This window comes from Melospiza melodia, chromosome 15, assembly GCF_035770615.1.
Source record: "Melospiza melodia melodia isolate bMelMel2 chromosome 15, bMelMel2.pri, whole genome shotgun sequence".
Taxonomy (NCBI): domain Eukaryota; kingdom Metazoa; phylum Chordata; class Aves; order Passeriformes; family Passerellidae; genus Melospiza; species Melospiza melodia.
This window is the reverse complement of record NC_086208.1, coordinates 18,946,927-18,963,768: the sequence shown is the minus strand read 5'-3', so window position 1 is coordinate 18,963,768 and position 16,842 is coordinate 18,946,927. Positions and strand designations below refer to the sequence as shown.

At 42.4% G+C, this 16,842-nt stretch overlaps 1 protein-coding gene across 1 annotated transcript in view; it reads right to left on the bottom strand.

Annotated features, from left to right (window-relative positions):
- MAP2K1 (mitogen-activated protein kinase kinase 1) overlaps positions 1 to 16,842 on the bottom strand; it is a 32,545-nt gene that overhangs the window by 12,550 nt on the left and 3,153 nt on the right. The window contains exons 2-5 of the mRNA XM_063169995.1: positions 6,710 to 6,920; positions 4,619 to 4,765; positions 732 to 809; positions 182 to 233 (exon numbers count right to left, since the gene is read on the bottom strand). Coding sequence (XP_063026065.1) covers positions 182 to 233; positions 732 to 809; positions 4,619 to 4,765; positions 6,710 to 6,920 — 488 coding nt within the window. The remainder of the gene's footprint in view (positions 1 to 181; positions 234 to 731; positions 810 to 4,618; positions 4,766 to 6,709; positions 6,921 to 16,842) is intronic.

Genomic DNA, 16,842 nt, shown 5'->3' with positions numbered 1-16,842 from the left:
CCTGATAGTCATGGGAAGAGATTTGGATTTAAAACAAAGAGTTTGCCTTACACTGCCCAAGAAAAGCCCTTTGAACCAAAGTCATATGGAACCACAAAGAACCAAGCATAGAAAAAAAGAGGCATTTTAATGAAATTGAAATTATACTCTAGGAAAGTTACAACACAAACTTTTATCTCACCTCTGTGCATTATTTTATGCTTTTCTCTCAGATATGTGAGTCCTTTTATTACCTAGAGACAAAAGAAAAAGAAATTAATTTAGGAAGCAGAAAAGAGAGTTGAATGCTTTGTCTGCACAAGAATTCCAAATGCATGCAGCTGAACAGAAACCCCAAAATGTAATCACTGCCAATCAACACTGAGTTTTCACTTGTCCCTACAGCTCGGAACAGAAAAATGAAAAACAAACCCAACCCCTTCCTGGGAGTTCTGTGTACAGAGAGCTCTGTACACATTCCTGCTGCAGAATGCAGAGGAAAAGGTAATACTGAAAAATGAGGAAGTGTTAATTCAGCTCTCATCCAGAAACATCAACTGATCCAAAAGCAGCAACTCCAAGCACACAGCCCAGAATGTGTTACTCATCCCAGTGCCCACAGCTACCACGTACAAAGGGAAACTGGAAAATGAAAAAGCACACTGAAAACCCTGGGAATATTCCCTCCGCCCTCCTCCCCATCCCCTGGATGTGGCAGTGCCAGCCCAGAGGTGCCATCCCTGCCCACTCACCGCAATGCTGACTTTGCCCAGGATCTGCTCTGGAATCCTCCCAGCCTTTTTCAGCACTTGATCCAAGGAGCCACCATCCTAACAAGAAATATTTCAATAGTCAAACTTGAATCAAATTGCTCTGAAATATTTTAAGCAGGGCTGTAAACTGAAGTCTTAATTTGTTTAAAAAAAAAAACCCAAGTTGCTCTTTATGTTTGCTTTAACACTGTTGTGGTGCAAATCTGAAAAAAATAAATCACTCCTCAGGAGGAATCAGTCAGGTTTGTGTTTATTTTAAATAAACATTTGGCCACTAACAACATCCACTCAAATAAACACTGCACACAATGCTCTTCCATGGTTTGGATCTCCTTAAGGCAGCACTGTCCACAAACAGTGACAAGCAAGCAGGAAGGATTTCACAGGTTTCTGTAATGCTCAGCCCAATGCATTTTTTTCTTGTCACATCCATCCACCACAATCCTCCTCCTCCTCCAAAGACAGAAAGAAAATATTTTATTGATCCTGATTATGGGGCTGAAAACTCATCCTGCTGGATGATGAGAGCACCCAGATCCCTGTCCCAGTCTGGTCCTGGTCAGTTCTGCAGCTCCAGGGCGACTCTTCCAAGGATGGTTTGGCACAGAAAGAACCAAAACAGGGAGAAAATGGTTTGAAGGTTCCCCGGTAAGCCATGGCCTTGTTTATTAGATTAAATAAACTGCCTGCATGCACACACACCCCCAGCAAAGGCAAATGTATCCCACTGTTGCTAAGAGCTGTTCAAAAGGAAAACTGGGAAAAATGCTGTTTATTTTTAGCAACTGATTCAACAATAGACTTGTGCATAAGGTCTGGATTCTCTGGAGCACAGAACATACAACCAAAGGAGAAATTGAAAAGTTATTTTTCCAATTTAAAACCATATCCTGTTGTCTGGATCAGCACTGGATAACTCCCAATACTTGCCATAAAGATCTAACTGCAGTAATGAATTGCCTTCTGCCTTAACCTCCCCTTTGGAAGTTCCCATCAACACTTACACACATGGTGAAAGCAAAAAAACTGGAACACAAAGATTTATTATTTGAGGACTAAAATCTACAACTCTTATGAGAAGGGAAGTATATAAATACTTATCTGATCACGTAACTTTGTAAAAAACACACCCACATACACCACACTTGATTAAAAATACACCAGCAAAAAAAAAAAATATCTCTAGAAATCTCTTGTTAAAGCAGTCTGAATTTCTGGACAGCTGTCTCTGCTGAGACACTGGTATATTAACCATAATTTTATTACAGAAAATGCCTTTTTCCCCTTCCCTGAGGAGCAGCTCTGATCCTGGACAAGGCTGAACACAATTCAGCTGCCTTGTCTTGGCTGCAGCCTTCAGTGTCTTGCAGGAGCTGCCTCCAACCCTTTTGCCTGTTAAATACCTGCTGCTGAGCAAAGTTAGGCATTGATCTTGAATTTAGGTACCTAAAAATATCAAACACTCAAGTTCCATGCCCGTTCCACCTCCAACTTTTTGTTCGTAATCCTACTTAGGTTTTGTAACCCACTGCTAAAAATAAGATTTCTGAGTGGTAACAACTGAAAAAAAAAAGGACCACAGTGGAGATTTTCATCCAATCTTTTATCTAAAAGGAGACCAAAAAGTTCTACCAATGATCTGCATGAAGCTTAATGCTAAATTAAGACTATAATAATAAATTAAGATTATAATAATAGTATAATAATGATAATATAATAGCATAATAATAACATAAATTAAGACTACTATGATAATCCATCTCTCTTTTGATTTCATAACTTATTGATCAGCTGTTCTATGTGTAAAATGTTGTATCCAGTCTGGCTTGCACCAGATTCAGCACTGAGCCACCAGATTTCACCCTGCCTTCTCTCAAATTGAAAATGTTTGCTGTCAGACATAATATTCCCTGTCAGATATATTATTCCCTGCTTAGGAACCTACAAACCCTGATTGCTGCTGGTGATTTTCTCATTGACAAATAAATTGAGGCTCTTTAGGCCTTTTATTTCTCCTCTGGAATGTGGCAACACACAGGCTCCTTCAGCAACTGCAGCTGTGCACATCTGTGACATTTAACATATCCTCCAGCAATGCCCAGACAGTTTTTCACCACAATTTTTCCTATTTTTCACTCTTCTTTTCAATGTTGAGAGCTGGATTTGCCCTTCCCAGCAGGAATTAGGATTTTGGGGGTGCACAGCTTCCCCTGGGCTCCCACATGCTGGAGCCTGCATGGTGAGCACTTGTTCCTAAGCAACCATCGATTCCTTCTCCAAATTCTGAGGGACCACAGAAGCAGTGCAACAATCACATGCACTTTCCAGAAAAAATACAGCTTCTCTCCAAAGAAACAGCTCCTTTCAGGGGAAAAAATAAAGAGGTCTTTGGCTGTATTGTGCTCTGTGTTGTTAAAAACCTCCACCAAGGGAGGCAACAAATTCGACTGTCCCTTAATTACAGAAAATTTACTTTTCATGTTTTGAGTCCATATGGCTGCAGAAAGGCAAACAGATGTCGAGAAGAATGTGTACTTTGTATTAAAATGAAACATGGTGAAAAGTATTTTTTTGGCATTAAAAAAGTTGTGTAAGATCCCTCTGGGCTTGCTCACTATTGTTCATGTTTGCATTTTCTGTAACATTTAAAAAAGGGACAAAATATGGATTTATATAAAAAAAGGGAAAAAATAGAATCTGCACAGCTGCAGATCAGTGATCTGGTTCATTCTGCAGAAAAAACAAAGCTCAACCCCACTCAGAACAAGTGTTTAAGTAGCAGGACTGGGTAAATATTTTTAAATACAACAAAAGGATAAAAAGGAAGCAATTGGGAAGCTACATTTGTGCAAGGCAGACAGTGGAGAAGGGGATAAAACCTCTATCAAACTCAACCTCTGATTTGCAGAGTAAATCCAAACCACATCTTCAGAGGAGCAGAGAACCCGGGTAACAGCAGTGCTGGTGGCACTGAGGGTTTGCAGGAAGGCTCAGGGAATAACCCCAGGGGAAAACTCCCAGGAAATAAATTTTCTGAGCACCCACCATGTGCTCCATGCAGATGAAGATGATACCTCAGCTTTCAGCTTTTGTATTTTTCACATTCTGTGCTGCTTTAGTGGGTGGGTTTGCATTCACACGAGGGGATGGGGAGCTCTGTGCACAGAGCAGGGACACAAAACAATTCCTGCTCCAGCTGGGCACCAAGCACAAATGACCCAAATCTCAGCCCAGGAGCACAAACCCCGTGGGCTGGAGAGAGAAAAACAAGCAGGGTGGGACTGCAGGGCTAAAGCTGGGATGGGACAATGAACTGCAAGGTGCAAATGGAGCAGAGCTGATCCCAGGGACAGAGCCCGTGCCCGGCCGTGCATTTTGGGGCCATTTTGGTTCACCTTGGGTGCAGCCCTGGCTGGGCTCTGGTGCTGCCCAAGGTGGATCCATGGAGGAGATGCTGTCAATAAATCCCTGCTTTGTTCTGGAACTCTGCCCAGCCTCTGCTCCAGCTCAGCCTTCACAAGGCATCAGAGCTCTCTCATCAGTGATAACGCACTGCTGGCACTCACCATGTGCTCCATGCAGAAGGACACCTCCCCATCAGTGGATAACCCACTGCTGGCACTCACCATGTGCTCCATGCAGATGGAGATCTCCCCATCAGTGAATAACCCATTGCTGGCACTCTCCATGTGCTCCATGCAGAAGGACACCTCCCCATCAGTGAATAACCCATTGCTGGCACTCACCATGTGCTCCATGCAGAAGGACACCTCCCCATCAGTGAATAACCCATTGCTGGCACTCACCATGTGCTCCATGCAGAAGGACACCTCCCCATCAGTGGATAACCCACTGCTGGCACTCACCATGTGCTCCATGCAGATGGAGATCTCCCCATCACTGTAGAAGGCTCCGTAGAAGCCCACGATGTAGGGGGAGTTGCACTCGTGCAGCACCTGCAGCTCCCGGATGATCTGGTTGCGGATGGCTGGCTTGATCTCCAGGTGGATTAACTGCAAAAGAAACCCACTCAGTAAAACCAAATCCACTCTTCAGGAGTGATTTATGCCTTTCAGAGAGGTTTGTAACACCTGGCAGGCCCTGAGATGTCCTGATCTCAGAGCTGACTCTGCTCTGAGCATCTCATGACCTGCAGAGGCCCTTTCCAACCTGAATTATGTTACAATTTAACTGTAAAATAATCCATCCTTGTTTTCCTAGTGTGTGGGAAATGGATTTGCAGAGAACTCTTAAAGCTTGACAGAAGGTTCAAATAGTAGGTATTTGTATGCAAACTGATGTATGTAATTTATATGTAAAAGCTGATAGGTTAAGAAACCTATATAATGTATTGTAATTAAGAAATAATTATAATATTGTATTGTAATTAGGAAATAGTTGGCTTCTGATTGTGATGGTGTGAATTATAACATCCGTATTGTCTCACCCCTCACATGGGACTGAAAATGGAATAAAAGTTTTTAAACACCTCTCAGTTGCCCCATCTGTGGGTCAGAAAAGGGAAAAATCCAACACTAGTGGCCAAGGGAAAACACTACAACACAGCACCCAGGAAAAGGCAGGAATTCCATCCACAAAATACTTCCCCAGCAGAAACTTTTTGTTGCAGCACATTTCCTTAGGGAAATGTGTCAAAGAGGCAGCTGCTGAAAAATGCCTGTCCAGGTGTTTGTAAAGCATTAGTGGAAGGAATGAGCTGAAGCTCCATTAAAAACTCCCCAGTACCTTTTCCATACCAGACTGTTTATCCCATAAAATACAATGTGTTCCCTATGAGAAAGAAAAGATTATGGAGAGAGAATTATGGAAATGAAATTTTGGTTAATAAATGGAAGAAAAATCACAATTCAGCAAACATCTCAGTTGCATCAAATATTAATGAACTGGGGTAAATTTTCCTGTTAAACCCACAGCAGGTGAAAAAACAAAAATCAATTAAATTGATTCAGTTCAAGAAAACCTCAGTGACTTGTGCATTTTGTAATTCTCACATCTCAGAGCTGGGCATTTTCCTTTGTTTCTCCCCAAACTGCCAATGTCCTCAGCATAGTTTATTCTTAGCACATGCACATTTTCCCTTAGTTTTGCTGAACATGATGCTGTCCCCTTCTTAAAAAGAGACACCTTAAAAATAAAATTATTTTTATACTATCTTTTAAAGAAGTCTTCAACTTCTCAACCAAAAAAAGGGAAGTTCCCAATGTAGTAAAACAATGGGACCTGGGATGAGTGCTCTGTTCCCAGGGATATCGACAGGAAGTGAAAGCTCCTCATGTAAACTAAATGAGAATTAAAACATCAAGCTATTTCAGTCACAAAAAAAACAAATCTCAGTTCTCTTGCAAACTGGGTCACAACTGCTCCAGGTTGTAAAGCATGAAAAATACTCTCAGAGAAGGAAAAATCCCTTCCTGCCCAGAAACTGCATCCCAGGATGGAACTACAGAACAGGAGATGTCACTGAACTCCACTGCATTCCCTCATTCCCATTTTTTGGAGTTGTCTTCCTCTCCAGTCTCATACAGAGCTCCTTTCTGCTGTGAGCCTGTGAAGGAAGCTCTTCAGACAGGTGATACCTTTTCCACTCCTCTAAATTTACTGCCCAGAATACAGAATATTGCCACTTTTGTCTAATTGATAATTTCCAGTAATTTTTTAGGCCTCCTGCTCCTGAGTGAGAGAGGAAAAGGAGGAACAAATGCCAATCCTTTCATTACTAACACGTGTGACACTACTGAAAAACTGGGATGCTCATGTAGGATGAGGAAATGCTACATTTCCTGCTGATGGGAACACATCCCCTTCTCTGAAAGCTGGCATTAAATAGTGATTTCTGTGCGTCACCCCCAGTTATTTCTCTAAATAAATTCCCTGTATTTCAGAGACAACATCCCCTATAAACATCATCCCCAGGTTGTTCTTTCTGCCCCCCTCACCTTTCTTGCCATTATGAGGCCGGAGGGTTTGTGAGACACCTTGAAGACCACACCACCATTGCCTGCTCCCAGCTCACTGATCTTCTCAAAGTCATCATCCTTCAGCTCCCCAACCTTCTGTTTCTGGGTGAGGAACGCCTCCAGGCGCTTCCGCTGCTGCTCATCCAGCTCCAGCTCCTCCAGCTTCTTCTGCAGGGCCTCCAGGTTTGTCCTGCAGGGAGACAAGGGCAGGACTGAGCAGAGCTGTCAAAGGGGATGGGGGAACAGAGCTCAGAGTGAAACCACTCCATTTCTGCACCTGCACACGCTGTTCAGAAGGACCCAACCTGCACAGTCACCCCTCTGAGATGTGAGATGTGTTGCTGCAGCTCTGATTTAAGTAAACTGTGTTTTATTATTTTATCCCAGATAAAACAATGACAAACACAAGATCCCCAGCTTCCCCATCCCTGAGGTCCTGCCCCAACCCAGGCATGCTGAGTTTCACCAGCTCCAGGAGTGGCTTCATGACTCTGCACTTCTGCTCAGAGAGAGCTCCTGAATCACAGCTCTCCACGCTATTTTTAGCTGTGTGTTTTCAAGGTTGTGTTGTAATTTCCTCCTAGTTTGCCTAAATGTTTTATTGACTGATTTCCACAGCACTGTATAACCAACAATTCATTCAGAAGTTCCTAATTTAGTTATCAGTAAGAAGTCATCAAGCCAAATCAAACATATTCAAAACAAAGTCACTGGGAATGTGAAAGTCTTTGGCCGAAGGGTTTCAAGCTTATTTTAATTTTGTTTCAGGACACATCTGCTGGAAACCTCATTTTAACATGAGGATTCATGGTTTTAAGCAACACAAAATAGAAAACCAAAACTTTATGCAGGAGTTAAGTTTGGAACTACAGACACAAGTTCAGTGTTCCAGGAACATTTTAACAACTTCAGTTCCTATGGAAATGCTTCATTCCAACATCACAACTTAAAGGCTCCTGTAAAATTCCCTGCTTCCAACTGCAACAATAAGTTGCTGCAAGAGTAAATATTTAACAGCAAGAACCTGTTTTGCTTCACCAAATTTATGCAAGGTTCCCAGGGAATCCAGTGTTGCTAGGATGAAGAATTTGAGGGAGAGAATTTATTTCTTCAGAAGTATGAAGAATGGAACTACTTTCCTTTAGAAAAAAATTAAATTTCACCAATGATCAAAACTATTTCTATTCACCACTTCATAAAATGTTTGCTCTGAAAATCTGTTGCACAAAGGGACATCCTCACAGCCAGTGAGGAGCTGGTCAGCTGAGAGGGTGCATGACTACTACCACAACTGTCTCTATCCTACCTTAAAAATCAAGTATCTGCACTAAACAAAATTATTTTAAGCTATATTTTAAAGAGAAACATCACTTCTGTCCTCATACATATTTTATACCTGTATAATCACACACCAATAATCGTGGAGTATCCCCACTGAAAAATCCCCCCAGCTAGATAAACGTGGCTTACACAAACATCCAAGTTAATCTGTTTTACTGCCTCTGCTTTAAAGAGGAATCATTAAGAAAGAAACACATTTTTTGAAATCCAGAAATGCATAACTGAATTATTAATCCCTGGATTATTTTTTTCCCCATCAGATGTGCCCAGTGAAGCAAACAAATTCCATGCTGGAGTCAAAGTGAGGTGTGTCTTTCCTAGAACACACCTGAACAGCTCTTCTTACACCATGAGCACAGGAGAAAAGCTGAGGCAAAGTCAAGCACCCCTCACTTTCCTGCAATAAACTCCAAAACAATAAATGCTGCACACAAACTCCATGTTTTACCCTGGAAAATTACTGTTGTGAGAAGACAGAACTCAAATCTTCATTATAATTTACAGGTTTTGAGAAGAAACTTGCTGTCATTTTAAGGATTACTGAATAAGGCAGGGTTGTCCATTTGAAATTAAAAAAAAAAAAAAAACAACAACTAGAGACACAGACACAGGATGCACCAAGGCTTTCCTTGCTGTGCTTTGAAGAAAACAACTATTCAGTTTTTCTCTCAGGCAGAAGGGGGTTTTGGCTTTGGAGACAACACAGAGATGCTTGAGCACGTGACTTGGAGCAGACAGACTGCTGGTGTGAGGGAACAAACAACTGTCCTGCTGATGCTTTAGGAACAAAAATACTTGCTAGGATAGCACTTATCACGTCTATTTAGTCTAATGTTTGTCTGCATAAGGCTATTTTTTTAATAAGTTGCCCGCTTCAATCTAAATTAACTTGGCATTCACTTAAAAGAGACATTTCCTTGCTTGAAACGATGAATTATTGCTGGGGTCCCTGCTTGAATACAAGTCAAGAGGTTCCAAAGGCTCCCCCAGATGGGAAAGTGTTGATTTCATGAATTTCAGCACCTCAGGTTTCCCTACCACGTGTGGCCACCAGTAAAATCACCAGCATGTTCTAAGTTCTCATTTCATTACTTGCAGTGATGAGCACTAAAGCTCTCAGATTTTCAGGACCAATTCTCTAACTGTAAAGTGAATTAATCTGAAAGATATGAACCCAACAAATGCATTGTCAGAATCACTGTTCAGAGTGTAACCACCAACATCTCCAGTCAGCTTTATGAGAAGAACAGAACTACAATAACTGAATGTCAGGCATCAGGAAAGAATTGATTTTTTTCATTCTGCTTCTTTGCTCGAAGGACTGAATATTAATCAATTTAAAATGCAGACAGGTAAATAGAAGGTGCATTTTTGTAATCTAAATTGGTGGTGTGACCTCCTCAGAGTGTTTCCATGAGGCAGGACTTTGGAAGTTTCAGTTTTTAACTCCAACTACAGCAAGAACACTCCCCTGACTGGTACCTGGGACTGTCACCTGGGCCAAGTAAAAGCATCACACTGAGTTCCAAAGCACAGAGAAACAGGTGGAAAAGTAAATCATTACACAGGAAGTTTCACAAACTGAATGAAACCAGCACATCCAGAATGCAGAAGAGGGAATATTTTAGATAGTTCATCACCAGGCACCACAAAAATGTTCAGGAACTTTGGCAGCTAAAATAGCAGCATGCTACTGTGCAAGTGTCTGCCTCCAGAAAGAGCACTGGGAGTCACTTAATCTTGTATAAAACTTTTATTCAGAGACAAAGATTCCTATTAAAATTCATCCCCATTACCTGCTGCAGTCCTGGGGCTGTGTTTTTCACTGTCAAGGCACCATGGCTTTGCCAGGGATCCATCAAAGCAGGAAATCATCAAAGCAGCTCGGGGCTCCACGGTGCCAAGCGCTGCTCCGAGGCAATAGGTGATCATTTCATTTATTGCTGGCAGTCTGGGAGCCAAGCACACTCCAAAGTGCACCAGGGATGGGATCCAGCTCTCCCAGGGCAATCCTTGGGAGGAAGCCACGGGGAGGTCAGAGCTGCTTCCTCCATTTGATAGGGAAACAGAGGAATGCCACAGAACAGCAGCAGCAAACACCTCCCTGCTCATTCAGGAGGATGAACACCCTGCACAGCCAGCACACACCACCCTGCACTCAGGGCTGTGCCCTCTCAATTATTGTGAGATCTCTCCCTTCCTGACTTAATGGAAACTTCCAAAAAATACACACTCAGGGCTCCCCTCTCCCAAGGGCAGCATGAGGTACCAGGTGCCCTAGAGGAGGAATTCTCTGCACCCACATTTGACCAGGGAGGATCTCTCCTATTAACTCCCATTGCCTCTTCCTTTCTGTGCTCAAGGGAGTGTTGTGCCAGGGCAGCATCCCCCCGTGGCACTTCTGTGACCTCCCAAGCTGGAAAAGAAAGCAGCAAGAACCAAACCTGTGTTTCCTGCTGCAGGCTGGGCAGGGAGGAGCCACACACTGTGCAGCGGGAGCACTCAGCACCCAGAGATGCTCAGAAGGCAAGGGGAGATTCCCAGCTCCACCTCAGCTCTGAGGAAAGCACTCCTGGAGGAGATGCACGAACATTCCAGAACACACCTGCTCTCTTGGAAGCAGTAACAGGAAGAGGAATGCTGCTTGCAGGCTGCTAGCACATCATGGCATAACAAAAAACAGAAAATAAGTCCTTAATTAATATTAGTACTCCAAATCCCTAGGAGCTTTTTTTTTTTTTTAATTCAATGTTAGTGCTAAGTTAATCATACACTCAACCCTAAAGGCTACAGCAAAACTCAACTCCAAAGTCTGCTTCAGAGAGAGAAGAAAAAAGTGTGGCAGGGGAAAAAGGAAGAAAATCTGAGAGCCTTTACAGCAATTTGTCAAATATCTGTTAAAGGCACCACTATCAGTGCTGCAAGCTGAACAATTAGCATGAGTGAAAGCATCAAGAAGTACTTTCACTTTCAGATCTCCTGTCGCATGAGGATACAAAGCTCGGGGGTTGTTTTCCAGAACAGTGACATTAATGCTTTCCCCAAGCCCACACAACTGTCAATTTGGAGAAGAAAGTAGGCAGTTCACTACATAATTTCCATGAACAACCTCAATCAGGGAGCTGAAATTAAGTGTTAGGAACATGAAGACATTCTGTGGTTTTGAGAAGACAGACTACTATGTTGTGTGACTCTGCCAAACCCGGGCAACAAGACAAACTCTTATTAAACTTTTCCTTTAGCAAAGAGCAGTTCACAGAATAACATGGAAGATAAATGTAATTCCAGAAGTCCTCCAGCTCAGAGCACAGGTGTCTGTCTGGGTTAACTCCAGTGCAGCCTCACAAAACTTGGAGTGAGAGCATCAACTCAAAAAAATCCCAAATTCCCTATAAATGCAATGAGTCTGCTTTGGAAAGATACACTGGTTTTCAACCCTCGTTGGTTTCCAATCCTTGCAATGTGTTAGAGGATCTTAAAAAATTTCCCCTGTACTTAGGTGGGATTTGTATGTGAATTTATCATCTGAGCATCACAGACTGGCTCCTTACAGCCCATCCCATCCCACCCCTGCCATGGCAGGGACACCTTCCCCTGTCCCAGGTGCTCCAGCCCCATCCAGCCTGGTCTGGGACATTCCAGGGACAGCCCCAGCTGCTCTGGGCACCTGTGCCAGGGCCTGCCCACCCTCACATTAAAGAATGCTTCCCTAATATCTAACACACCATCCACTTCCACATTACAGTGACACTGCATGGCACAGAGTGAGGTTTAATACTGCCAGAAAAAAAGGAGGCAGATATTTCATTAAAATCTATTTCTCAGTAAAAGGCATGCAACACAAAACCATTAGAAAAGCACTGCTCTGTCCAAATGGTATTACTGTACCATTGTATTCAGAATTTGCTCTAAATCAACTCTGTAAACCCAAGTTAAGAAATTCTACAGCCAAACCTCCACAAATCCAAGCTCTCCGTCTCCCTTTCATGTCTGTGCACCACACATTTTTCCCAGCCAACACTAAACATTATCAGGATAAAGGAACAACAGGGCAATTAAAACTTCCTTATGGACAGAAAAATGAACTTATTGATTGGATATTTAAAGCACAACACAGAGGACACACAGAATTATAAATTCTGGTCATCAGCTGACACATTTATTTACCCAAGGCCTGCATTCCCATTGTTTTATGCCTCTGAATTAGGAGTTAAATATAATGACAAAACCAAAGGATAACACATGCAATAGTTACAGTAACAGTATCTTCCCAACTCTCCCGTGTGGCAGCCACACAGCCTTTGAGGGCCACCACAATAATAAAAAGATGAAGTTACAGGATCAGCTTTCAAGGCCCCTGAATTAGGGCAGGGTTAGAACTGAGGCTCCTCTGTGCAGGGCTGAGCCCAGAGCAGGGCAGGACAAACTCCATGGAGAGCACAGAGACCACACCAGGGAGCAGGGAAAGCAACTGCCAGAAACTGCCTGAAAACAGAACAAAAAACCCAAAACTGGGATTCTGAGAAGGCCAGGATGGAAGGTTTGCCTGTATTTCAGATGGATGGATTGCATAACACTGAACATTTGTCAGCACGGCCATTTAGCAAAAGAAATTAATAACCTTTACCTAATATATTAATCAAGTGTACCAATACATACAGAAATATTCACATATCTATATCCAAAGAGAACATTTTTTTCCAAAAAGAATGTGTTCTGCAATCTGCTGACTCATCTTCCCACCACACTGAAAAAAGTTCTGGAAAAGCACAGAACAATGCTGAGTTGTACAAAACCCTGCAAGAAAGGGGGAAGAGCTGCCAGGAGCTTTCAAGGGTTTCTTATAAAAACCCATAAGGAGGTTTTAAAGAAGATTCTTGTTCATCCAAAGAATCCCACACTGTTGGAATATCTCCATCCTGGTGCTCAGGATGCAGAGGGAAATAATCTGCTTTTTGTGCATCCCCTGTTATGGCCTGCACTTGATGGATGAGGCAGGATCCAGGTGGAAATCCCATCCTGAGGTGTCAGCAGGGAGGAGTTCTGCTGGAACCCACCCTCCTCCTGCCCAGGCAGGACTCAGGGTGACAAAGGCTCCTCCACAGGGCTTTGCCAAGAGGTGCTGAGCTCTGGATGAGCCCTGCCCAGGTGTGCCCCAGCACTTCTGCTCCAAAGTGTAACCACGACTTTGTCTGAGTAATACTGAGCACGCACCAAGGCAGGAATCATCCGATTACTAATTTCTAGGGACAAAAGTGATTACAAAAAGAAATCCACTGCTTCCTCAAAAAATAAAAAAATGAAAAATTAACAAGTCTTTGGAAGAAAGAACACAATTCCCCAAAAATTCAGTTTTGCCAGCTAACATTTCTGCCTCCAAGAGACATTCTTGTGTTTTGGCAGTGGAATTTGCACACTTGCCACAGCCCAGGCAACCCCCAGGACAATGGTGAGAGAAAAAATGCAGCTGTGAAAAAGGTAACACAGGCAAAAAGGGGGAGGAGCTTTTTTACAGAAAATTTAGAATTCAGTAATTGAAAGGGAACAAACTACCTAAAGGTGAGATGGAAAGGTTTATCAGACCTCATAGAAAATTCCTTCCTCAGCTCATTTCAGAATGTTTCTCCTGTTTACAGTGAAATACATTAAAATATCCACTCTAGAAACTGGCTGGTGGATTTCCTGCCCCACAATCTTCATGTTTGGGTTTTTTTAAGTTAGTGCTGACTCCAAACCCCTTTTCCCAGGTTAACAACAGCACTGTTGTTGTACCAATAAATAATTCAGCTACATGTTGGCTTTACCCAGACCCTCTCAATCCCTTTCTCTTGCTGTGAGATAACACTGGAAGGTCTGGCAGGAGATTTGTTCCTCTCGGGACAGAGACCTGAGATTACTCCTTTAAAACCTGTGCTGGTCAGGAATTGCTGTAATTTCTGAACTCCAGCATCTCCCTGTGCTCTGTCACTCATCCTGCCAAGGCAGGAGGTGATGGTCTCACTCTGCCCCAAGCTCTCGTTCCCAAGTAACCCATTTTCAGAGTAAATCCCATTTGCAGTGGGATCATTTCCTGGCCCCAGTGGGAACCCCTCAGGGCTCCTGGTGGGCTCAGAGCGCTCAGCCAGGAGAGGAGAGGCTCTGCAGAAGGAGCAGGATCTTGCACAAGCCCTGTTGTGAAATCTCACCTCAGTGCCCGTCTGCACCTCCCTGTAAGGACACGAAAAGCAGCTGGATCCAAGCACAGCTGCACTTCCCTCTCCACTTATCCTCCTCACATTTCCTCAGCAACGTTTATTTTTACAGCCCGTTTTTAACTCCCCTAAACCAATTGAAGCTTTTTAAGCTCGTACAAACTAAAGTATTCCTCCATTACCATCATTATGCTTAAATCTGACTGTCAGAACATAACCAGACAGTATTAAATGTCTTAAAATCCTTCCTACATCCATAATTGTCAACAAAAAGCTGCCTACAGCCAGCAAGAGCCGCACAGGTCAGTGTGCCCCTTAATTCATTAATTTCTGTGCTACTGCTGTACACTTAGAATTTTTTTCAGCACCAGTCCGTGAGGTGCTGCAGGCTCTGACTTTTCATTATTTTATTATAACAGATCACATGTTCTATTAGTGCACTTAAGTAACATTAAAATGGTATTTCTAATTCAGTGAAGGACAATGCCAGGCTCAAGCACATTAAAAGAGAAAGCTGTGCATGAGTATATTTTAATTTAAAATGCACTCTCTCATATCACATGTATTTGGAAGTTTGATTAATCCTTCATTAGTAGGGGATTAAAAAAAGGTTTCTCTCTCTTTTTTTTCTTTTTTAATATTTAAAAGCTTGCAGTAATTCTACATGTATATTGAATGCAACTGCAATCCAACCAGATCAGTCATAAAATTCCAGGGTCTAATCTTCCAGATCACTGCACACAGGGAAAAAAGCTCCCCTAATGTCTAAGGAATTCCAAAGGGAAAAAAATCCCCAATAAAAAATTCCCCCAGGAAGCAAGGCAGAAACGACCCTGCCAGCATTAAAGTGAGCAACTCTGTGAAAATCTTCCTTTCCTTTTATCTAATCTCACATCCAAGAAACTGATAAAAAACCCATTCCATGGAGGAGAAATCCTCTTGGAACAGGATGCACTGGGAAAGAGCCCACAATGGGAACTTTAAGCCCAAAACCCCAAACCCAAAGGCCCAAACCCCCATTTGTGTGATGGGACACAGCCTGCCCCTCCACCCCTCAAAAACCCAAACTGAAGCTCCCTTGGGAAAGACACTGAAAAGCACAGAAATTGCAGGAGGCACAATAAGTAAGCAACTGTTTACTTTGCTAATTGCAATATATACCAATATATACTGAAGTGCAACCCAGTTCTGCACAGTCCCCAAACTTTTCTTTGCCAAGCGACCACAGGGAGCTGCAGCAGCCATTCAGGGACCTCCTTAAATGCAATTTAACCAGAATAAACAGCAGCAATAAGAAAAGGCTGATTAATTAATACTCAAACTATGACTGGAATTTGCAGTCACCCATTTTTACAATATTACTCTCTGGCTTGAACAGTTCTAAGGCACAGGTTGCTATAACTGAGGCTTTAAAAAGAGAAAACCCTGAAAAACCACATTGTGCCTGATTACTTCATTCTACTCACAGTTTGCTTTGGATTTTCTTTCTTTTTTAAAAAGAAATGCAGCTCCTAAGGTGATAAAGACCTATGGACACCATCTTAAACCCCTCTCAAGGGCCCATTTCTTTTCAGCATATCAGAGAGGATGCAAAATCTGTTGTCTACTTTTTCTTGTTCTCATTTTTATCTAATTAAACACAAACCTCCTATTGTAGCTGACACTTCACATCTGAGATTTGCAGAGGTCACAGCTCAGGCTTGATTTGGGAGACACCAGTTGTTGCTAAAACATACACACAATTATATTTTGAAAAGAATTGCATTTGGAAAAAAACCACACTTCCATCTCATTGTGTCAAAGCTCATAAATACATAAAAGTCAGTGGCACTCAATTTTTAAAAAGTATTGTTGTCATTTTTGTATTTAATCAAATCCCAGGCACTTTTGGAAGGTTTATATTTTAACACCAGAGCTGGGAAAGTTGTTTAGATTTATTGAGATGAGGTAAAAAGCCAGGTTTCAGAGGAGTTTGTTTGAGCCTTCTCTTTGATTTTTTTTTTTTTAATTTCAAAGATGCAATTAAAGAACTTCACAAAGCATCTTTCTTTCCATGTGAACAAAAAACTTACTCTAATACAGAAAGTGGCATTATCTCAAAACCTGCTTTTTTTCCTACTTCACGTTCTGAGGCCGGGTTTCAGAGAAACCAAAATTGGTTGAAAACTGTCAGATAGTGAAAGCAACAGAGAGCTAGAAGTTTGAAAGGAACACAAATCCATAAACTGGAGATTGATTTGTTCTTGTTTCTTTTGGCTATTACGACACTGAACATTCAGCCAGAACAGTTTTCCTTCAATTAATTTTCATTCAGGTTTGCTCGGCTGGGTTTTTTCCCCTTTCCCTGCAGAAGCTTTGCACAATTATATCCGTGCAGCTCCAAGGAATGAAATTAAACCTGCAGCTGGCCAGTGTCATCCTGGTTTCAGCCTGAGGAGCTGAGGCAGCTCAGAGCAGCAGAGGTTCAGCCCTCACCATGCAACCATGGGAAGTGCCAAAAGCAGAAGTGAAGCTCAGGGCACAGCAAAACCTCGCATGAAGTTGCCTCTATTGTCCAACCGGGCAGAGCCAGGGATTGGG